Source organism: Mastomys coucha, unplaced genomic scaffold (genome assembly GCF_008632895.1).
Source record: "Mastomys coucha isolate ucsf_1 unplaced genomic scaffold, UCSF_Mcou_1 pScaffold23, whole genome shotgun sequence".
In the NCBI taxonomy this organism is placed as follows: Eukaryota; Metazoa; Chordata; class Mammalia; order Rodentia; family Muridae; genus Mastomys; species Mastomys coucha.
In genome coordinates this window covers 61347184-61371672 of record NW_022196906.1, presented here as the reverse complement: position 1 = coordinate 61371672, position 24489 = coordinate 61347184, and the positions used below count along the sequence as shown (strand labels likewise).

Below are 24489 nucleotides of genomic sequence, written 5' to 3'. Positions count from 1 at the left end.
TAACAAATTCAGATAAATTGAAATCATGTAACTTTTCTCATCATAATGCAGTAAAAGTTTTTTAAAAAATAAAAAAATAAAAAAATAAAAGGCCCCAGTAAGAGTTTGCTGACTAAATGAATGAAGAAAGAGATTAATGAAGAGTATTACTATTTATTATGTTTCTTATTAAATATGCATTATTTTCTTCTTTCAAAAAAATCTTTTTGTGCACGTGTGCATGTGTATGGTGTACATGTGTGTGTTTTTTCATTCCTTTGTAAGTGTGAGGGCAGGAACCTGTATTTGGTGCATATGTGGAAGTCACATGACAACCTTGGAATCTGACTTACCTTCTACTTGTTTTCGACAAGGCCTCTGTTTTTGTTGTAGTTGTTGTTGTTATTTTGTTTGTTGCTGTGAGTGCCAGGAGAGGTGGGCAGGGAGTTTCAGGGAATTCTGTTATATTCAGCTCCCATCTCACTGAAGAAGTGCTGAGATTATGGATGCCTTGGTCATGGACTGCCCCCTGACCAAGATGTGCATGGATTCTGGGGATTCACATTCAGGGCTCACGCTTGTGCAACAAGCACTTTCCTCATACTCCCAGTCCCAAGCATTAAACTCTGGAATTAACACAAATTAAGAGAATCATGTGGGACCCATAGTCTATGATGTACCGGATTTTGCAGGATCCAGTGAGACTGCACCAAGCACCAGCCATTGGTGTCTCTGTCAGGATATACAACCCTTACCTAGGGCCTCTGTTTTCCCTCATTTGTAAACCTAGCATTCTATCTTACTCTTCCTTTTAAGCACTCAATTTCAATCCAGCATCGGAACTTGCCCCTAAATTTCTGCCCCCAAATTTGAGGTTTTAGTTCTATGCCTGCTTTTGTCAGAATGAGAAAGACTGGACCTCATCCCTTGACCTGTTTCCAGTACCAGATAAAGCCAGAAGGTAAGGCTGTGCTCCCTGTTTGGCCCAGTGCAGCCATTAGCCTAGTTTCCTTTCAGCTGCATAACAGACAACATCCCCAGGCATCATCCCAGGTTCCACAGGAAACAACAGCAGGAGGCTAGCTTTCTCTCCCAAAGGCTCACTGAACTTGGATCATTCCACTCAGCCTTTGATACTATAGCTTCTACCTCTCTTCTTCTTTTCTTCCCCACTGGGATATTTTCATAATGGAAATTCCTACATGCCAGACAAGTCTATTGCCACTAAAACATGCCCACCTAAAACAGGATTTTTTTTTTCTTTTGGCAATATCAGAGGTAGCCTGAAAATGTTAATTATATTGACTCCTTTTTACATATTTTTTTTTCTAAAACTAGCAAGTGTTTCTGATTGTAAAAAGCAAATGGTGCAAAAGTATATACTAGTTTCAATAGCCAGTACTTTTTTTTTTAAACACCTCTTAATTTCTTTTAATACCAAACTGAACATTACCAAAGTCTCAAGTTCTTGTTGCAGACAGCCTTATGATTCCAGAACACTTTACTATATTGGAAAGCATAATACTTTCACAGCCAGCCATGAGTTCATATCCAATCTGCAAAAATTACTCCCTCACTCCAGACAAGTTACTCGGTCTCCGAGCCAGAGCCTCTAATACTTCGGCACTAAGTTTGGGATGGTGATACTTGATGCAGAGGGTTGTTTGAGAAGCAAATCAGACAGCAGAGCAAAACCACCAGGACCAGCACTAAGGAGAAGGCCATTTCCTCCCTCTTCTCTCATTTCCCCTGGTAAGATGAGCTAAAGTTAAACAGACATCACAATTAGTTCTGAAGACATCCTATAATTTTTACAAAGCAACTCCAATATCAGAAATATAAGTACGGAAGCATAATTGGCTGCTTTTTTCCTCCTTGCATAGACTAAGCAAATTTGAACAATTTTTAAATTGTAAGCATTTAAAGACTTTTAAAGACAGAAGCTCCTTTGTTATTTAGTCCCTCTGACTTGCAGCTCCTGGTCATTTTGAGTGTGCAGTCAGCCTGTTGTTGTGGCTTGGTTTTATAGCTGTGGATATTAGGTACATAAGAAGGAAAGTTCCTTTGAAAGTAACAGTGGTAGGAGGAATATTTGCTTTCCTGAAATGAGACTGTGTTTGAAAAATCCAAGCAACATCCTAAAGTCTGATCGTTGTTTTTCTGGGGTGCATCAAAATAGAAGAATAACTTCCCAGATTACAATGAAAAAAGTCATGCATTCTTTTAAACAATCATTGAAAGAGTGGTTGTATCTTACACCAGAAATTTACATAAGTCCACACACTTATCTGCCTCACATATTTTTTTTCTTGAGTCCATACCTTGTTCAGAACACCAAATTCAAGTTTTCATCTCCTAGTTTCTGTCCACATGTCTGTTTTAAGGCATAGCCCCAAATTTCCCTATGTCCCCTACTGATTGATTCATGCTCCTTTCTCTTGGGCCCTGTAACAAATATTGAAATAGTTTTCATGTAAACTGCTTCACATAATGTATGACAAATTACCTCAAAATGAATCAATAATCTAAATATTTGAGCCAAACCATAAAACTCTTACTAAGGAATCCTAATGTTATGTAAACCTTCATAACCTCAGACCTGGCAGTTAAGCCCTAGTTATGACAACAACAGCACAAATGGACAGCTGGACTTCCTCAAAATTAAAAACTTACACATCAACAGATGATCAAGGATGTGAAAAGAAAACCTAGAAAAATGCTGGCAAATTGTATAGCTGATAGAACTAAAACTTGACAACAGAGAGACAATGATGCAAGTTGGAAATTAAGGGGAAGAGAAGGGGAAGTGATACAATTATATTATAATTTCAAAATATAATTTCAAAAAAGAAAATGAGTGAAGGACCTGAGTAGGCATCTCTCCAAGAAGACATACAAATGGCCAGACGTCACAGTGTGCTTAACATCTTTACTCATTAGGAAAAAATGAGATATAATTTCACAGTTAATAGAGTAAAAAGAAAAAGAAGGACTGTAGAGATGGCTCAGCAGTTAAGAGCACTGACTGCTCTTCCAGAGGTCCAGCAACCCCAGAGGTCCAGCAAACACATGGTGGCTTACAACCATCTGTAATGGGATCTGATGTCCTCTTCTGGTGTGTCGGAAGACAGCTACAGTAAACTCATATAAATAAAAGAAAGAAAGAAAGAGAGAGAGAGAGAGAGAGAGAGAGAGAGAAAGAGAGAGAGAGAGAGAGAGAGAGAGAAAGGAAGAAAGGAAGAAAGAGGAAAAGAAAAAGAAAAAAGAAAAAGAAGAGCTAGAGAGATGACTCAGCTGTTAAGAGCACTGGCTGCTTTTCCAGAGGACCCAAGTTCAATTCCCAGCAACCACATGGTGGCTCACAACTGTTTGTAACTCCAATGCCAATGGTTCTGACATCCTCACACAGACATATATGCAGGAAAAACACCAATGCACAGAAGATTTAAAAATAAATAAATAAATACTAAAAACAACAAAAAGAAAGAGAATAGGATATAGAAAAATTAGAGCCTTCATTTACTGCTGATAGGAATGTAAAATGCAGCTGCTTTAGAGACAGTTTGCTGCTTCTTTTTTTTTTTTATCTTAAAGGGGCGCCTGAACAGAGCTTTCTATATAAGGAAGAAGAGTATGCAGTCATAAATGAATGGAGTCCTGCTGTAGGTTCAGTGTAGATGAATGCATTACGCTAAAACTAATAGGCCGAAGGTGTTAATATTGTCTGGTTCTACTTATATGGACTGTGTAGAAGCCATAGGCAGAGAAATTAGATTAGGAGAGGTTCAGAAAAAGAAGTTTCTTCATCAGGAATAAGTTTTTGTTTAGGGTTCTGAAAGTGAATTTTAAAAACACTAGACAATTGAATAATTTACATTGTGTTTCCTACTCATTTTTAAAGAGTGTGTTATATAACAGCTAGGAAACTGACTTAAACACAACAGTGATATGATTGTCTAATTATATGCTCTCCTACTCTTCAGCTATCTGGTACTTAATTCACCATTCTTTACATTAAGCATCAACTTATTATGCATAAACACTACAGTTCAATGTTGTCTGTTTTCAAACTCTATAGCACTTGAATCAATCTATCTATTCTTTGGTCTGTTTTTTTTTTTAGGTCAGCCATTTTGATACTATTCATGTTACAAGCTCTTATGGTTTGTCTCAGGGAGGGTTGATTTGCTGAAACAAACAACCACATGCACACACCCTCTCTCTCCCTCCCCCTCCCCCTTTTCCTTCCCCTCCCTCTCTCTCTGTTCAAAGTCTTCCTGTTTCACCTTGGCCCATCTGGAAATTGTTGTGTATTTTAGAATGACTGGACCTTGCCTGCCTCTACCTCCTGAGTTCCTTCTCTTTACAGTATGTACCCCTTGGGAAAAGCATCTAGACTGTGGATTTCCTGCTGGATTTCCTTAGCTTAGATTGGTGTCTGGCACAGAGTGAGCACTCAGTAATTCAGTATTTATTGTTTATTAGACTAGTTGATCCCAGAAAAAAATGGATCTATCTACAACTCAGAGAAATAGGTGGACAGGAAATGTCAAGAAAGCAGCCCATTTATCTTGATGTAAATAGGCAGTGTGCTTCAATGTGTGGTTTTCATGTGGCATCTAGATATTGACAGCATCCTGTTCAGCCTTAAAAATGGTGGATGACAGCTCTGTTATCTGAAAAATGAATAAACTTGAAGGATGTTATACTAATGAAATAAGCCAGGACCAGAAAGAGGACACATGACATCACTTACCTGTACAATCTAAAAGTATTGAACTCAAGTAGAACAAGGGTTACCAGAGATTTGGACGGGGGTAAGAGGGATACTGGTTGGGGCTGGTGAGATGGCTCAGTAGTTAAGAGCACTGACTGCTCTTCCAGAGGTCATGAGTTCAAGTCCCAGCAACCACATGGTGGTTCACAACCATCCTGAATGAGATCTGATGCTCTCTCCTGGTGTGTCTGAGGACAGCTACAGTATATTCATATAATAATAAATAAATCTTTAAAAAAAAAAAAGAGAGACACTGGTCAAAGTGGACTGTGTTGGCTGGGTGAGAAAAGTAAATTTTGGTTATCTAGTCAGCATAGTGGTGAGTGTAGTTAGCACATGAATATTTGCATCTATAATTTGAAATACAGTTTTGGAATTTTTTATTTTATGCAAACTTATTATGTTTTCATCAAAATTTTCAAAAATTTATTTTGACACAGCCATAAGCAAGTCCTTTATTACTGAACAGCCTCCCCCATTGTGATGACCTCTAGGGAGCACTCTATGTTAACTAGCATGAAATGCATGGTTCCCTGAACATAGTAGGTGCTCACCTAGCTGATGATGAATACATTGACATGTTGTATCATGGGGATAACTTTCAAATATTTAAAGTAGTATATTTTTCTGTAGTTAGTGTGTACATTGACATCCAATGTTTCCTTTTTAATTCATCTCAATATGCCTTATAAATTCTTCTCTTAACTTTTTTTTGTATAGCCCAGGAATTCATCAGAAATGATGCTGACTTTCCACACATTTGGAATTTTTCTGAAAGAGATGTGTTTCTGGTTTCTTATTTAATTCCATTTCTATTAAAAGCATTCTTTAAATAAAATCAATTTTAATATATGAAGATTTGCCTTATGGCTTAGTATTTGATCTAACAGGGATTTTTTTCCTTTTTCTTCTTTTTTTTCTTTCTTTCTCTTCTTTCTTTCTTTCTTTGTTTTGAGACAGGGTTTCTCTGGATATCCCTGGCTGTCGTGAAGACCAGGCTGGCCTCAAACTCAGAGATCCATCTGCCTCTGCCTCCCAAGTGCTGGGATTAAAGGCATATACCACCATGCCCAGCCAACTAATGAAAAATGTTTCTTGTGTACTTGCAAACACAGATTCCATGGTCAGTACCTGTCAGGGTGATTGCATAAAGGGTCTTCTAGAGCCTTTCTGACTTTGTGCTCAGAGTTTTAATCATTTACTGAGAGTGACTGGAGTATTTAACATAAGGTTACATTTTTCGTTTGAATTGTCTTTTTCTTCAATTTTCAGATTTTGTTTAATGTGTAATTTTTTTCATTGCTAGGTGACTTTACATTTTTTTTTAAGATTTATTATTTATTTATTATAAGTACACTCTAGCTGTCTTCAGACACACCAGAAGAGGGCGTCAGATCTCATTACGGATAGTTGTGAGCCACCGTGTGGTTGCTGGGATTTGAACTCATGACCTCTGGAAGAGCAATCAATGCTCTTAGCTCCTAAGCCATATCACCAGCCTTTACATTTGTAAATGTAACTTTACATTTGTAATCATTATGTATTCCTGATATTAAACATTTATGAAATGTGTGTGTGTGTGTATCCATGTGTCCAAGTGTAGGTTCACATGTAGAGGTCAGAAGGCATCTTTCTGAAGTCAGTTTTGGCCATCCACTTTGCTGAGGTAAGCGTTCCATGTTTCCATGCAGTGTGTACTCCAGGCTAGCTCACCTGAAACCTTGCAGACAAGTCTCCCGCCCCTTTTCTTACTGTCTCACTATAGGAATGCTGGGATTATACGTGTGCCACTACATCCATTTCTTCATGTGGGCTCAAACCTGAGTTGCCAAGCTTACATGGAAAGCACATTTACCTGCTGAGCCACCTCCCTGGCCTCTTGGTGCCAAGTGCTATCTAGGAGAAGCTAAAACGTAGCAGGTGATCTTCCTGAGATGGTTCTGCCATGGACTGTAAATCTATGACAGATTTGCTTCCTCAGGCAAGGCTGAGGAGTCTATATTTGAGAAAAGATTCCTGCTATTAATATGCTTTTCCTGTCATTATTAAATATATAGCAATCATTAGGTATTGACCCACCCTTTTGAGCAGATTTCTGCAGACCTTTGTAGTGATACTAGATAGACAAATAGATAATGGTTCTAGAGAATTCCCGATTTGATTAAAATAATTTTAGGAAGAAAGTTTTTAGAGGTGGTCTTAGTTGCTTTACTAAAAACATGTAACAAGAATCAAGAATAGAATGTGCCCAGTCGTCATAATAGTAAGCAAAGACTGCATAATAAGAAATACAATGAGCTATCATAATTACAAAGTGTTACCCAGCTTAGCCAGAGAGGCTTCTGGCTGATTCACCAGAGAAAGGAGCCCCAGCAGTAAATCCTTTTACTGACCCCCCTGCTGCTTTACTGTGAGGTGCTAAACGCCAGAGACTTGCAGTTTCTGGCCTCAGTGGAACTCAGAAAGGTCGGCTACCACTGCAAAGTAACTTAGACTTAAAACAGGTAAATGTTTTATTAGAGAAAAGGCAACCCTAAATAGCTCACAAGACCAAGTCTCACCCCCTCTGACGCTCTTTTTTCCCTTGGCTACCTTCAAGAGAGAACCTGAAAGAAGAATAGCCTACCCCCATCTTTGAGTCACATAATCCTTATTTTGTAAATTCTATTTTGTATTATATTAATGTAACTCTTGTGGGGAATTCACCAGAGAAGACTGCTTGGACATAGTTTAAGGCAACAGAATGAAGTCTTTATTAGCTGGCCAGCGACTACACTGGGTGTTCAGAATCCTAGTGTAGCCCCGAGCCTTTCTCAGGGATAGCTTTTGTGCTTAGGAGGGTTTTGTGCTTAAACAAAAACCATGTTCTGGGTTGACATACTGGAGTTAACAGGAACATTAGACAGAGGGAATGACAGAAGCTCACATGGAAGGGTAGTATATTTTGAGACTTTCCTGGAAGTAGGTGGACTCTGTTGGATTAGGCCTTTGTTTCAGTTGTGGCAGTGGTGCAGTGTAGGTGCTGAGTTTTACAGCTTAAATGGTTCTTTCATTCACAGAATCAGTTGTGCTAAGGTCTGGGGGCCTGTTAAGGGCTGAGTCCCTGTTACAGTAACTACTCCATCTTTGTTGCGATGACTTTGTGAATGGAACATTTTTTGCTGTATTTCTTTTTCAACATATCTTTCAGTCAGAGGTAAATCTTTTGGGCCTGTACTCAGACTGGCTAGTATGATAGAAGCCTTAAGTTCAATACTCAGCACCACAAAGCAATATGTAGAAAAATTAAGTAATAAATGAAATGTCACATGATGCAATGTTTAATTTTTGTCAACTTGATTCAAACTAGAAGCATCTGGGAGAGAGAGCCTCTGTGAGGGATTCCCTCCATCTGCTGGCCTGTGGGCATATCTGTGGGAGATTATTTTGACTGGTTTAATGGATGTGAGAAGACTCACCTTAAACATAGGTGGTATCATCTGGTAGTAACCCAGACAGTGTATATGGCCATTGCTGATTCTTTCTGCTTATATTACAACCATGTCCTTCCAGCTTCTGATGAGGATTGAGGACAAGGACTCTTCAGGAGTCTTCCAGGCCTATGGTATCAGATTACTATTGCTGAGACATCCAGCCTCATGGACTGAGAGCAAGCACTGGGTTTCACCCTCTTCACTATAAGACAGCCATTGTTGGACTATTCTGACCATAACCTATAAGCAATCTGATAACGCTTCTAAGTGTCTATTTCATTCTACAGGTTCTCTAGAGAACCTAACACATACGGCAAGCTACTTATAGAGCAGAAACAGTTGATTATTGCATTATTATTCCTTCTGGCAGTTTCTTGATCAGAACATTTAATGCTTCTCATTAAATGTAGCTACTGTTACAATTTTAATAACATTTGTCACTTAGCTCTTTATTACTTCTGTATGCACTATCTTTATATTTTCCTGATGCCTTTAATGCTTTCTGTTGTGTCAAGTAATTATAGTTTTAAGATTATATTTTCTGTAGGGAGGTGGTGGGACAGGTCTTTAATTCCAGCACTTGAGAGGCAGAGGGAGGCCAGCCTGGTCTACATAGTGAATTCCAGGATAGTCAGGTGCCACTCACACTCGTCTACTCCAGTCACATCCAAAATATCGGGAGTAAAAGCCTGATTAAGGATAAGAGGCAATAAGAATCCAAAAGGAGTTCTGTGCCTCCTGGATAGACAGTCGCTGGTATCTCCTAACTCAGACATGTTCCAGATCAGTCTTTCCAATCGTCAACACGCCCTCATAATTAGGCACAAAGGTACCCCAAGAAATGATTCGTAAATGGCTAAGATTGGACATTGTTTCCTGGCCAGCACAATGTTACCAACCTATCCTAGTTTAACACCAAGCTCTCCGTAGCTTGGAATTTCTCTCAAGGAATCTGCCCTGCCACAGCTAGCAACAGAGGTCAAGCACATTCCTTAGAACAATAGACAGTTCATAATAGTTAGAAATGTTTTACATACTAGAGAGTAATGAAGGGCTTCCACCCAAAGACATTAGCTAGAAGTGTTAGATTAAAACCTCCTAGTCCTTGCCTCTAGCAAAACCAGAGAATTAGTATAGGAATACCAAATTAGCCCCAGCAGGGAGGGGCACCATTGCTCTTCTGCCCACTTCACAACTGGATACATGATCTTGGTCAGTAAGATCATTGACCTTGATGTGACTGTCACCTGCCTACGTGACTCTTGTCATCTGCTCTGCTTGCTGTATGCTACTTAAGCCTGCTTGTCACTTTGTACAAGGACTTAGACAAGGACTTGGATGCACAGAAGGACTCGACTCGCATGCAGGACTTGCACTCGCACTCTGACTAGAATGAGAAATTAGATGGGCTAGGACTCAGACTCATGCAATCCGCAGTCCCCCGGGCCCAAGTGCTCTCTCTGGTCCTGGGGGATGCAGCACCAGTCCAGGGCTAGGACTCATGCAATCCGCAGTCCCCCGGGCCCGAGTGCTCTGGTCCGGAGGGATGCAGTACCAGTCCAGAGGACATAGCTGCTGCTTTAGACCCAGTGTGTTTTAGATGGCCTCAGATGTACCTTAACTGCTGAGCTGCCAGATTTACCATCTCTCTTTTGCAATGACTATAAAAGTCTGATGCCATTTTTAAGAAATACATTCAGATCCTATACTTCATGTATCGTCTCTGCCATCATTTCTTCGCCTACGCCTTGTCTACCTGACTAGGACCCCGTTTCTCACGTGGGTTGAGGGAGGCCCAGATCAGCTGGCCTGCGGCAGTCGGGCTACACAGAAAAACAAAAATAGCCAGACAGTGGTGGTGCATGCCTTTAATCCCAGCACTTGGGAGGCAGAGGCCAAAAACCAACCAACCAACAAACCAACCAACAAACAAACAAACAAAAATGGCAAGCAGAGGGTATGTACATATAAATGTACTAACACTTAAGCAAAAGGATAAAGGACTTTTTTTTTTTTTTTTGGTTTTTTGAGACAGGGTTTCTCTGTGTAGCCCTAGCTGTCCTGGAACTCACTCTGTAGACCAGGTTGGCCTGGAACTCAGAAATCCAGGTGCCTCTGCCTCCCAAGTGCTGGGATTAAAGGCGTGCGTCACCACTGCCAGGCAGGGCATAAAATTTTAAGTCTGCTTTGCCCAGCACTTTCTCTTGTGTTGTGGTGAGTTTTAGAACTTCAGCTCTGAAGAGAAGACAGTGGCTATAAAAGGCCTGACAAGTCCTGGCCTTGACCCAGATGTTTCCACAGCCTGGAGCATCTCCCAGGTGTAGCTCCTGTCTTAAGGAATTAGAAATTTCAGATGGCACTTGGGAGAACCAGTTGGAGCTGATTCAAACAGGTGCAGAACACCGCAGACTTACCTTCCACAGTGTTCTGCAGAGGGGTCCTACTCACAGGTGAGACCAGTCCCTGAGAGTGGGTGACAGGAGGCTGGCTCAGGGAGAAAGACCTTGAGAGGAGCCACTTTCTGTTTGCAGACTGCAAATAGTGTGAGTCAGGTGCCCTGTTTATTGAGCTTCGATTAAAAATAAAAGAAACACGACTGCTCAGAGGTGATTTGTGAAAAGAGGAAAGGCTGGAAGTAGACGTATGGGGTTGGGCAGGAGCAGGAGAGAGCTGAGGGGAGCTCCTTATGAACGCCCCGCCCCGTTGGAAGAAGGGAAAGACAGTGTAAGCCAGGAAATGAGTAACCGCCTCCACCTGACTAATGTGGTAGCCATGGGAACAGCACCTTACCCTGGAGATAGATGAAAACTCAATCTGTCTGTCACTGACTAGGAACCTTGTCTCAAATGAGGGTAAGGCGAGAGGGGCCAAGAATTAGATAAAGTGAGGCAGAAGTGGGTGAAAAACCCCACCTGGTGACAATTAGGGAACTAAGCATGCCCCTGCACTGGTCACTCCTGCCGTCCTCCAGGTCAGTTATTGGGGCTGTTCAGAATGAGAAGCTGCTGGGGCCTCCTAGGGTGCTTGTAGAACCTGCTGCAGGTAGAAAGGCAGAGAGCAGAACACCCCCACCCCAACCCCCCAAGAAAAAGAGCCCAATGAGCAATGTCACCTGGGAAGGAGCTCAGCAAGACTGCCTGTAACCACAGTGGGAGTTAGCCTAATCTGGAAAGAGCAAGTGTGATCCTTGGGAGGGAGAATGGCCTGGGATGGCCACCGTGCTGGTAAGAGACATTTAAGTTTTGGGTGGACTTTGGGACAGCAGAGATGGAAAAACACATTGGTTCATTTGCTTATTCTGAGCCGCTTGTTTAAGCACTCGGGTGGGTAAGTTTTAGGTTTTTGTTTGTTTGTTTGTTTGTTTGTTTTGGTTTTCCGAGACAGAGTTTCTCTGTATAACCCTGGCTGTCCTGGAACTCACTCTGTAGACCAGGCTGGCCTCGAACTCAGAAATCCACCTGCCTCTGCCTCCCAAGTGCTGGGATCAAAGGCGTGCGCCACCACTGCCCGGCTCTAGTTTTGTTATACTTTCACAGTAATTGGTTTGTGTATCTATTTTGTTTGATTGCATGGATTGCTTAGTGAGTAGGGCTAAGCTCCTGAATTCTCCACCTTCAGTTAAAGCGCTGGAGGGAGTGGGGCGGAGTCTCTAGGTATTCGGGGTCGGTCCCTGGAGTGGCTAGAGAGTGCAGATGAGATGCTTCCGGCTGGGTCAGAGGGACAGGCCAGGCGAGGCCTCGAGGCCTCGGGTAAGACTGAGCCTGGTGTTGCTCAGGGTTCTTCTGAACAGAATCGTACTAGGGAGGTGGAAGGACGTAGCCTCCGAGTGTGTGTGTGTGTGTGTGTGTGTGTGTGTGTGTGTGTGTGTGTGTGTGTGTGAAATTGCTGAGGCTGCTGCCAAAAGCTTAACCAAGCACCATGGCTGTGCAATTGAGTACGGTAGTCCATCCACCCCCCGCCCCCCGGAAGCTGAGACTTTCCAGTCAGGCATACTCATTCCCCCACCTCCACCACCTCATCCCTACCCCAGCTATCTGGAGTCCGTACCACCTTGCCTTCCTTTAGTGCCTATGGATATTTGCCCAGGCTTGGCAGGATCTCTAGCTATGTGCTCCTGTAGTGAACCTTGGGTCTTTTTGTTGTTCGCACTAGGTTGGGCTCTCTCAGAGGCGTCTTGTACAGGGTCCTGGTCTGGATTCTCTACCCATTCCTTACCTGCTTGGAGGCCAAGCACTCTGAGCTCTAGAATGAAGTGTGACTGGTGGGATGCAGGAGCTCTGGGTCCCCTATCACTATTGGTTCCAGATGAGGGTGCCTTCTTGCAGTGGGGCCAGCATCAGAAATAGACCCCAATCCCAATTAGAGGCCTTAATCTGAAGACTTAAAAGCACGCTCTAAAACTTTAACTTAAAGTAACATTGAGAGAAACATTTTCGCCAGCAAAGGCATCTTCCCTTCATGTATTTAGATCTTGAAAGGACTTTTGTGGTTTTGGTAGTGGATAAGTGTGAACAGCATATTCGATACTCAACGTGTGAATTTTAATTGTTGCGCTTCACACCTTCCATTTCGCATGCCAATTCTAACTGTACATGAGTTCATTAAGTTCTATAAACTTTAGGTTTGGTTAGTTTTGGTGTGTGACATTTCTGTTTGAAAGATTTTTTAAAAAATAATAAAGTTGATAAAACATTAATAGATTTCAAATATTCAAAAAAGAAAAGGATTTTATCTTAATCTTTACATGGCAAGCTTCAGCGGTTGATTCTCTGTGTTACTAAGCCTTTCTTTCTTTCTTCCTTTCTTTCTTTCTTTCTTTCTTTCTTTCTTTTTTTGGTTTTTCGAGACAGGGTTTCTCTACATAGCCCTGGATGTCCTGGAGCTCACTCTGTAGACCAGACTGGCCTCGAACTCAGAAATCTGCCTGCCTCTGCCTCTCAAGTGCTGGGACTAAAGGCGTGCGCCACCATACCCGGCAAGCCTTTCTGATACTTAAGGAGGTAGGGATAGAAACTCCGGGTCTTTTTTTTACGGGGTGCACCTAGACATCATGAAAATGTGTCATGTGTGACTATGATAATTGTTTCCATTCACTGTTTGTGTCCAAAAAACAAAACAAACAAACAAAAAACCATCACCAACAACAAACCTGTGACCAAGCTTTTTTTCCAAGTTTTAAAAATTCATTTATATTGTAGGCTAAAATCATTATTTTTGCATGCCCTACTAAAATGTACATGTCCAGACTTGGATGCTATATTAAAAGGCTTGGAAATTACTGCGCTATAAACCTGGGTACTCTGAATTCCTTACAACTTATCAAAATGGTACTTTGGGGCTAGTAAATATTTCATAAACCTTCAAATGCTACTAGTTTACATAAAACTAACTTATTAGAGTCATAAGTTAAAGATTTCATTAAGCTACAAAATGTAATGCTATATGAATAGATTTTTGATAAGGATTTCCTTCTAAAATAGGTTCTAAATAAATATATATATCAAGTACAATTTTATTTTGTTTATATAACAATCAGGGGTAACAAAATTGAATCTCCTCTTGAAATATTCTTTTTAAAACTTTATTATAAAAAAGATTACAGGTAAAAAAAAAAAGTCATGCCAAAGTTAACCAGACCCAATATTAGTACATTACAGTGAACTGCCTTACCTTTAGAATGGCTGTTCAGAGTGAAAGCCGTGGCACCTTGCACTGGATTTTACTTTTTTACTATTGAACATATTTTTATGCATTAATCTACCAAAAAACCCAAGGAATTCCTGACAAAATTAGAAATATAATTGGTTTTATATTCTCTTTCATAACATATATTCAAATATTCTTAATATGAAACTGCTAAATGTAACATTTTAAGTTTTTAACTTTGTTGTGAATTTTCTTTTCACAGTGAAGACCACAGGAGAGACAATCCCAACAAACAATAGTATTCAAAATCTTGATTTTTAAAATGTCTTAAGTATGGTTGTGTATGTATATTTTATCTACATGAACTTAAGTTTTTTGGTTTTTTGGTTTTTGGTCTTTTTGGAGCTGAGGACTGAACCCAGGGCCTTGCGCTTGCTAGGCAAGCTCTCTACCACTGAGCTAAATCCCCAACCCTGAGCTTAAGTTTTTATTTAAGTTTTTTATATCAAATTTTCTTGTGAGTAAATTCTCATGTAAAATTTTAACTAGGCTTTTAATATTTTGTGGCAGACACAACATAGGTATACATCATAAACAAATATATGAGAAATAAAAAAAAAAACCCAGGGATATTAGGCACCATCATTAGCTCCAGAATTGAGAGTTTTGTAAGAAAACCCCATAGATACACCAGGGCCCTGGATACATATTCATTCACTCAAAGGGATCTGAGCTTTTTCTAAAGGGTCAGAGTCGTCTCTGACATCATCATTATCTAGTTCTAGTAGACTTGAACACAGACCCAGTAAACGCATCATGGAGTGAAATCCACAGCTGGCTGTAGGCACAAAGAACAGAACAATAGCCAGAAAGTGAAAAGGCAGAATCTGTAGAAGAAGAAGAAGTCAGGGATGACATCACTGTACCCCAAAACAGTCTTGAGTGTGAGCAGAGAAGTGAGGGTAATGAAGGGAGAGTGGTGTGGATATAAGGAGAGAATACCATTCAGGGGAAACACCCTGGGGCTAGAGGCATGGCTCAGTGGCTAAGAGCACTGGCTGATCTTCTAGAGGACCCAGCTAATGGAGACTTACAACTGTCTATAAGTACAGTTTTAGCGTTCTGCTGCCCTATGTTGGCCTCCCTGAGCACCTGGTGTGCATATGATACACAGACAAAACAATAATGAAGAGGAAACAACTTTAGGAGTACGGAGGGAATGGGGGGCATGTACTACCAATAAGTAGGTAGCCACAGACACAGCCACACCCACACACCGGGACTGAGTGATAAAACCGACTCAGGGTAACATGGTCCTAATATTGATGCATTTTTTTCTCTTTTGCCTTCTAGTCTCACTTTTAAACCTGCTGAAACACTCCATGGCCAAACTAACTGTTGAAGTGCCAGTGTTGTTGAAGGGCACAGCATTCTTCTACATGTTCACATAAATCACAGAACTGTCAAGCCTTTTCCCAGTACAAACGTTTTGATTGCAAAGATGATTAAACTGTATCTTATAAAATAGTCCACTGATTCATATAAGTAGGGGCATAACTCCAGTGGCAGAGAGACAATATTTACTAATGGGTCCCTGCTGCTCCTTAATGGCACCCGGGAAGATACTACAGCATGCAAACCTTGATACATATCATCAAAGTGAACAAACAAATGCATATCTCCATGTATCGCATAGTAAATGATTCCTTGTAACTCCTGGATACTGGATTGTGTGAATTCTACTTTATACACTCTGGACCCCCAGGCCTGTATTGTCCTTGCCTATTCTACTTGGTGTCTCTACAATGGGGATTGATAGTTCAGTGCAGGACACACACAGTGAAGACAGACTGCAGTAGATGAAAATCCTTCACCTGACTCTACCCTGCACAGAGGAAGCTGACTGCTGGGTAGAGCCAAGAATATCACACAAAGCCCAAACTCTTGTGACTTTCACTATGAACAGAAAGACCCTGTGGGAATCAGATGGGACCTGGCTGAAAAAAAAACCATGGGATACCATGGGATACAGAGAGGCGAGCACACAGAAGCCTGGGATGCAGGTCTTGGTCTCAGAATCAGCTCCAGGTGACCCTAAGGAACTTTTCTCCAGGGCTGAAATTGGACTTTTTATTGGATCTGAGAGGGAACCATGCTTTATTGGATGTCTACAACTCTTAGTATCTGGAACCAGCCAATACACAGTCATAAGAGCAGCATTCAGGCTTAAGTGACTTGAGCATTCTGAGACTCAGCATGGAGGGCATAGCTGGATTAGTGTGGCAGCTATCAGCCAGTGGCTCTGATAGGCTTATGAGGGAACATGTACTCCTGGCTATTGCTTGTCCTTGGAGGTCTGGCATGGTGAATTCTTCCTTTTATTCAAGTAGTAGCAGCCTCTGCTCATGTGGGCAGCTCTCTTGTCCCAAGTTTAAATCATACTTAAACCTAATTTATAGATATAGCAAAGATCTTTTTCCATGTATCCTCTTGTAAAGAAACTGAAGCACAGAGAATACACTGGCCACATCACAGTCACACAGCCATGGCTGGGAGTTCAAAAGCCCAAGATATCTGCCTATAGCCTCAGCCCCCAACTTCTCTACCCCAGAGATCTTATTAGGTATTTGTGGACCAGTGATGGGCTGGCTGAGATCTCTGAGGACAAACAATCAGTTGGAGATTGGTTCTAGTGCTTTGATTCAGTTGGGAATCTGTGTGTCCAAATGCTAAAAGGTTCTTGACCCCAACTGGTTTTTGATCAATCAATAAAGGTGCCATAATACAGGTGGGTGATCTTTGTAAGTGCACAACATGCAAAAGCAGACCATGTTCAATGTAGTACGTCACAACTGGTCACAGAATGGAAGAAAAGAGACTGTGGAATGGCCACACAGAAATGAGACATCTATATCACACTCCCTTCTTACAAGACTCAGGGAACATCATAGAAGTGATGGTGTGGTATAAAGATTGTAAGAGCCTGGGCTGGAGAGATGGCTCAGTGGTTAAGAGCACTGAATGCTCTTCCAGAGGTCCTGAATTCAATTCCTAGCAACCACATGGTGGTTCACAACCATCTGTAATGAGATTTGACGCCCTCTTCTGGTATGTCTGAAGACAGTGATAATGTACTCACATAAAATAAATAAATAAATAAATAAATAAATAAATAAATAAATAAATCTTTTTAAAAAAAAAATGATTGTAAGAGTCAGAAGAAGTCAGGGCAGAGCAGAGCAAACAGCGTCTTCTAGATTTGGCAGGACCAGTGCATTCATGAACTTAAGAGCAACCCTGTTTGCCTACACAAGATCAAGCTAGTCAATATTCTAGCACTGAGTAGGAAGAAGTTCATAAGCTGCAGACCCTAGCTGGGAAACTATTGACGTTTGGCTTTTCAGGTAGAGTCAGTTTTTTCTTGAGGGTATGGCTCCTGGGAGGTAGACCACACTCCAATGGATGTCCCTACAGCTGGGCATACATGAGCAATACAAGTTAGACAAGTGGGTTGTCTAAGAGAAAAAAAGAGCACATGAAGATAGGGGCAGGTAGAGGGATGGGGGTGAACTGGAAAGAGTTAGGATAAGTATGACCAAAATACATTGTATATATGTTCAAATTTATTGACAATATTATATTAATAAAAGTAACTTTAAGCATACTTGGTATTAATAAGTAGATAGGGGAGCTAGGCATTGGAGAATGGGAAATAAACATCGCTGTCCTAGAAACGCTGCCTGTGGACTCTGCTCTTCTCTGTACTAGGTTCATCCAGTTCAACTTAAGCTTTATTTAAAAGCAAACCCTTTTGGGGCTGGTGAGATGGCTCACCCGGTAAGAGCACCAACTGCTCTTCCAAAGGTCCTGAGTTCAAATCCCAGCAATCACATGGTGGCTCACAACCACCCATAATGAGATCTGACACCTTCTTCTGGTGCTGTCTGAGGACAGCTACAGTGTACTTATTTATAATAATAAAATAAATCTTAAAAAAAAAAAGCAAACCCATTCATAAATGATACAAGATCAAACACACTATCCCTAACACCTAAGACATGAAAACTGTATCAAGGTCTCTTAAAGAACAATAATTAATTTTCCACTCATCAGGCTAAAAGAACCTTATTATCTGTTTTAAAGATGATGTAAAGTCAGTTTATTTTCAACAACTGACCTACTCCAAGCTTCTGGAGAAGAGGGAAGACAAGAACTAGGAAGATGAAGATTCTGCTGGTTGCTCTTGCGTTTTCTCTGGTTTGTGATGACCAGAAACCTCTTCATTTGGCGTAACTTTTCATAGCCCTACTGATCTGTGACCGGGAAAGGCTGCTCTGTGGATGGGAAGAATTCTGTGTTTTTACATGGATTCTGGTATTTCTCTATGCATCAAGTTTTGTAAGATATATATATCCATATTCACCAAGTATTACAGCTTTCACCTCTATATTCTTCCTCCATCAGCATGTAATCCAGGTATAAAAGCTAAGCCTAGGAACAGTGGGGCTCAAGGTGTTGAACAAAACTTCCATCAGTAACTGAGCAGGGACTAGGCCTAGGCCTAAAGTCTAGAGCTCTATCTAGCGGCTGACTCTGACTACACTTAGCTCCTCGGAGCCCCACCCAATACCTAGCTAGGTCTCCCGAACCCCGACTTGCACTGACTGGAGTAGGGCGGCACTCTGAGCTCGCTCGGTGGGCTCAGACAGGTCTCCGAGCGACTCGAAAGCCCGCCTCCCAGGCCCCGACCTGGCACCGGGTTGACTGGGCGTGGGTCACCTCCAGGCTCCGCCCTCCGCCCTGCGTTCCCAGTACTGATTGGGTCTGTGCACCCGAAGCCACGCCCCTCCTCCTCTGAGCTTGGAGCACCTTGAGTCCCCGCCTGCCGAACTCCGCCCAGCAAACCCGCTTTTGCAAGCCAAGGAGCAACTCGGCTTTGGAGCAGCTCGGCTTTGGAGCGTCTCCAGGCCCCGCCTCACGAGCTCCGTCCCGTCCACTGCTCTGTCAGAGCACCGGAGACTCGCAACCCAGCCCCGCCCCGAGTCGAGGACCCGCTGTCCACTGGGCACCGCAGGGCCCGCGGGCCCCCGGGACTGGCTTCCGCGGTCGTCATGACGGCTGCCGTGTTCTTTGGTTGCGCCTTCATCGCCTTCGGGCCCGCGCTCTCTCTTTACGTCTTCACTATCGCCACCGACCCTTTGCGCGTCATCTTTCTCATCGCCGGGTGAGGCTGCGCTGTGTCCCGGACGCCGCGGGTCCCTCCCTCTCCAGGGTTCTCACGACCCTGGGATATCCCCATCTCCCAGCGGCTCCAGCTTGTGGGGACCGTCCAGGGCTGAGAGGACCGGAGACTATTGTGTTCCTGGGAGGGTCTGAGAAAAGCAGGCCCATAGGCTAAGCAGGCGCCCCTTTGGCGTCTGTGGGCTAAGTGTGGGAACAAGCAGGTACATTCGTGTATGGAGCCTTTGTCTTTCCGTAGGAATCTCTCATTTCACCCAGTGCTCAGCCGCATCGAAGAGCCCGTTCTCACTCTGCCATTAAAGTCACCTGGGGATCAGATGCCTAGTCCTTGACCCCCGCCCCCACATCTATCCTCGGACTCAGAATGTCTATGCAGGCTATTCAGGTTCAGATTTTCTTTGTAGACTCCCGGGTAATGGCTGGGGTGCAGTCAAGGATGAAAGCCGGAGAAAACACAGTAACATCTGATCAGGCATATCCTCCTGGGGGCTTGGTAAATACCGAACTCTGCTGGAGAATGTGGTCTTGGTCTCCTTGCAACTGTCAGGAGTTTGCAGCTTCTGAACGTTCCACGCTATTAATGCAGGCTTTAGGTATTCGTTTCCTTTCAGAAAAAGACACTTAACAATATCTAACCATTATATTAATATTTTCTGGTGAATTCTGAGGATATGAAATTTGCAACCGCTGCTGGTTGTCTATTTCTATGGGCCACAAAGCATCTCTTAATAGTCAGCAACCAAGTTGCTCTTAGTCCTGACAACGAGTGTCCTAGTGTGCACAGGACAGGGTCACTGAATCGTTCTTGTTAAGCACATCTGACATTCTTCTTGGACTATTTGTCTCATTGGAGAAAAAAATTCTAATCCAAAACACTACTTTTTGAGGATTGTTTGCTAAAAATGATTTGTAACTCATGCAGGTTTTGATTTAAAGTCATTATTAAGCCTGTGCTTCTGTTAACTTGTGATTTTTTTTCTCTTCTACATTCCAGTGCATTCTTCTGGTTGGTGTCTCTTCTGCTTTCATCCATGTTTTGGTTCCTAGTGAGAGTCACTACTGACAACAGAGATGGACCAGTGCAGAATTACCTGCTCATCTTTGGAGTGTTGCTCTCCGTCTGTATCCAAGAGCTGTTCAGGCTCGCATATTATAGGCTGTTGAAGTAAGTTAAGTGTTTGTTTTGCATTACGATTTGGCGATTGTTACATTTTTAGTCTGAAAATATTGAGTATTTAAATTTATAATCCAGTTTGCCTGCCTGCCCTCCTGCTTCTCATCTTTCCGTCCCTATTCCTCCCAAAAGTGTTTCTTGAGAATTTTCCCAATGCCAGACACTTTGTAGAAGCTGAGGTACAAAGGTGGTTAAGAGACAGAAGCTCTGGCCTGGTGGAGCTTATAATGGGAGGAAACAGACAAGATATGAATGAATTTTTAAAAATCCACTATTAAAGAAAAATAACCCAGGGAAATAATTACTGAAACAATAAAGAACCTTTCTTGCATTTGAACTTCATGCTTCTTCCTACCACCTCAAGTAAATTAATCTTATGGAGATTATGCCTTCTATTATTTTGACTTTTAGTGGGAAACAGAGGCTCATTTAAAAATATTTCCTATAGTTTCAAGTTTGCAAATGAAAAATACATTTTTTAAAAACAGCCTGAGTCATGAGCTCTCTTTTTGGGGTTAGGATATAAGTGAACATATTTAAATTGGTTTCTTATGCTATACTTTATTTATGCATTTATTTATTTGCCTAAAACACAACTGTCATTGCCTAACATTTATCGTCTGTAACTGCTTTGTTGTCTAAAACTGTTGTATGATGCCTGAAATATATGGATATTTTTAAAACTTGGATTGAAAATTTTGCAACCTAATTCAGTTTTTATATAACATTGATACAATAACTATTTTGTCATAAAAAGCTAAGATAATCACTGCTACAGTGTTTTTTTTTGTGTGTTTGTTTGCTTGCTTGCTTTACCACCCCACTCCCATGCCCTCCACACCAGAGTCTTTGTAGAAGCTAGGGGAGAGCTCTACCACTGACCCATACCCTCGGCCCTAGTATATGGTTTTTTTGGTTTTGTTTAAAAAAGAGTCTCTCTGCTTTTAAATTGTTCTAAAATGATGTATTTAGGTGGGCTGGAGATGTATAGCCTCGGGTTCATAGTGAGTGATTTTGAAGCCAGCCTAGCTACATAAACCATCTCAAAATCCAAACAAAAAACCCCAAATATCTTAAATACAAAATTTCACGAGTTGAGAAAACTTCCTCATGTCGTGTTGCAGAGTTCCTGAGGAAATGTTACAGCACTGACAGTTCCCTGTTAACATTAGGAAGTGAGAGAGCACAAACCATGAGTTTCTGTGTTCCTGATGAACAGACTAGATGACCGACTGTGCGGGATGTCGTGAACAGACGAGATGACTGACTGTGTGGGATGTCGTGAACAGACTAGATGACTGTGCGGGATGTCGTGAACAGACTAGATGACCGACTGTGCGGGATGTCGTGAACAGACTAGATGACTGTGCGGGATGTCGTGAACAGACTAGATGACCGACTGTGTGGGATGTCGTGAACAGACTAGATGACTGACTGTGCAGGATGTCGCTTTTCACTGCTAAAATTCTCTTGTTATATTTGTTACCAGATTCTAAGGACAAAAGTTAAAAGTTCCAATGCTTAAATCTTGTAAAACTACTTATAAATCACTTTCTTATCTATTAATCTATCTATCTATCTATCTATCTATCTATCTATCTATCTATCTATCTATCACTGGCCTAGAACTTGGTATCAAACTCAAATTTAGAGATCTACCTGCTACTGATTCTTAAATGCTGGGATTGAAGTCATGCCCTATCATATCTGGCTCATTTATTAATTTTCAAGCATATATAATGGATATATATGGAGAGATTGAAAATATATTCAATATTCATATATATATACACACACATATATATGGGAGATTATCAAGGGATCTCTATACAAAATAAATACAAAATTTTAGTTTTTCTGTTATTGTTATTGTTTTGTTATTGTTTGCTTTATTTTATTTCAAAACATGATCTCACATAACCCTAAATGGCTTCCAACTCAGTATGTATCTGAGAATGACCTTGACCTTCTTGCCTGTACCTCACAAGTGTTAGGATTTCAGTCACTGGCCTCCATTCCTAGGAACTTAATATGTTCCTAATTGCAGGAGAGATGTGACCCAGATATTTGTGTGGCTGACTTCATATTTCTCTGGAGCAGCAACCAACTAAACTGTCCAATTTTTCCCAATAAAACAAATCTACCTGTTAGAGGAATGCTGTTAATGGTTAATTCATCCATATGTTATATTTAATGCCAATAATCTATATCTATAAACTTATATAATTCAATCATTAAATTTGGGAGGATTTCTGTGCTTCCAAATGGGCAACACTAAAATAGCTGTTCTTATAGTTCATCTCACCTGCTTTTGTTTCAGCAATGATTGGTTCCAAAGTACTTTAATAAACATACTTTACAGTGAATATAATTTAAATATCCTTTCAGCTGTCTTTTAAATGGATGCAGAAGTTTTGGGCAATAGGTGTTAGTAACAAAGGCAGTCCACATGTAGCATTCCTAATATGTCTGCAGGGTGATGGTTAGGGACAGAAGTGTGGATATGGCCACTCTGGATTGATTTCTTACATCCTATTCTAATGACAGCATTTTATCATATAGAGTATTATAAAAAATATTCTGCTTTCAATCCAGAATCATATTTGGGAATATGAAACAAAAAATAAAATATTTTAAAATCAGAAGACTATATGATTAAGAACCAATATGAAGCCGGACAGTGGTGGCGCACGCCTTTATTACCAGCACTTGGGAGACAGAGGCAGGTAGATTACTGAGTTCCAGGCAAGCCTGGTCTACAGAGTGAGTTCCAGGACAGCCAGGGCTACACAGAGAAACCCTGTCTCGAAAAACCTAAAAAAAAAAAAAAAGAACCAACATGAAAATTTGACATCTCAGAGTATCAACTAGCTGTTTTAAGAAATTTTTTGGGAGCAGAGGGTGGGCAGACTATATAGTACTGACTACTATAGTAGACATCACTCAGTGGGAAAACATGTGCTTGCATGTGTGAGACGTGGGTTCAGTTCCTGAATCTAAAGAAAAAATATGTCACTAGAGGGGTGAGAACAATCTTGGTTCTTCAGTGTGAATGAGGGAAGAAGGAGTGAGAGTATGTATAGCCACAGAGGAAAATGTAACAGAATGCCAATACAGTGGAGATAAAGACCTAAGACTTGGGGAAATACAAAATTCAGAGAGGTAGATCCCTCAGGATGCTGAAATAAATATTCATTGGGCTCAGAAATTAGATTATTGATTTTATTCCTGTTGAACTCAATCCCTATTGGTGTGATTCTATTATTTTTAACTTTCCTTTTATGGAAACATCAGCTAGATGGAGTTGGCAGAAATCTCACTTGGCTTCAGTCTTTGAAAATGTGCTGAATCCAGTGTGGAGGCACTCACTTTTAATCCCAGCCTTTGGGAGGCAGTGAAAGGCAGACTTTTGTGAGTCTAAGGCCAGCCTGATCTACATATTGCATTCTGGGACAACCAGAGCTATGTAGAGAGACCCTGTCTCAAACAAACAAACAAATAAACAAACAAAAGCCAACAACAATAACAAAGAATATTGGGTTTGACTTAAATGGACTCTGGACTGAGGGTGTGGTCTGATCTGAAGCCTCATTAACATCTAGTTTTGAAAGGTCCTGTGACCTTAATATACTGCTTTCTAAAAAGTAAAAACAACAAAATATATGTGTGTGTTTTTATTTTAGAAAAGCCAGTGAAGGTTTGAAAAGCATAAACCCGGAGGAGACAGCACCGTCGATGCGACTGTTGGCCTATGGTAAGTTAGACCCTGTGGTGTCATGGAGAAAAATCAGAGACGTGATGGAGAGATAGCTCAGCAGTTAAGAGCACCTACTATTCAGTTCCCAGCACCCCATAGTGGCTTACAACCACCTCTAACTCTAGCTCTAGGGGATCCAACACCTACAGAGCCTACACATGGTACACACAAACTCAAGCAGGCTCAGTGTGTATGTCTACACACACACATGCACATGTAGCACAGACACACACTCACACTCACTCATGAGCCTGAACATGGTATACACAAACTCATATAGGCACCAGTGTGTATGTCTACATACACAAACATACACACACACACACATACACATACACACACACACACACATACACACACACATACACATATACACACACAAGCACAGACACAAACACATAAACACAGACACACACTCACTCACACCTGCACATGGTACACA

The 24489-nt window shown here is 41.4% G+C and overlaps 1 protein-coding gene across 1 annotated transcript; it reads left to right on the top strand.

The window, feature by feature from the left end:
- Positions 1–18737: 18737 nt before the first annotated feature.
- On the top strand, positions 18738–24427 carry LOC116073800 (gamma-secretase subunit APH-1B-like). The gene is made up of 3 exons (XM_031345902.1): positions 18738–19099; positions 20111–20281; positions 23974–24427. The coding sequence occupies exons 1-3, from the start codon at positions 18987–18989 to the stop codon at positions 24098–24100; spliced, it is 411 nt and encodes a 136-aa protein (XP_031201762.1). The 5' UTR covers positions 18738–18986; the 3' UTR covers positions 24101–24427.
- Positions 24428–24489: the final 62 nt, after the last annotated feature.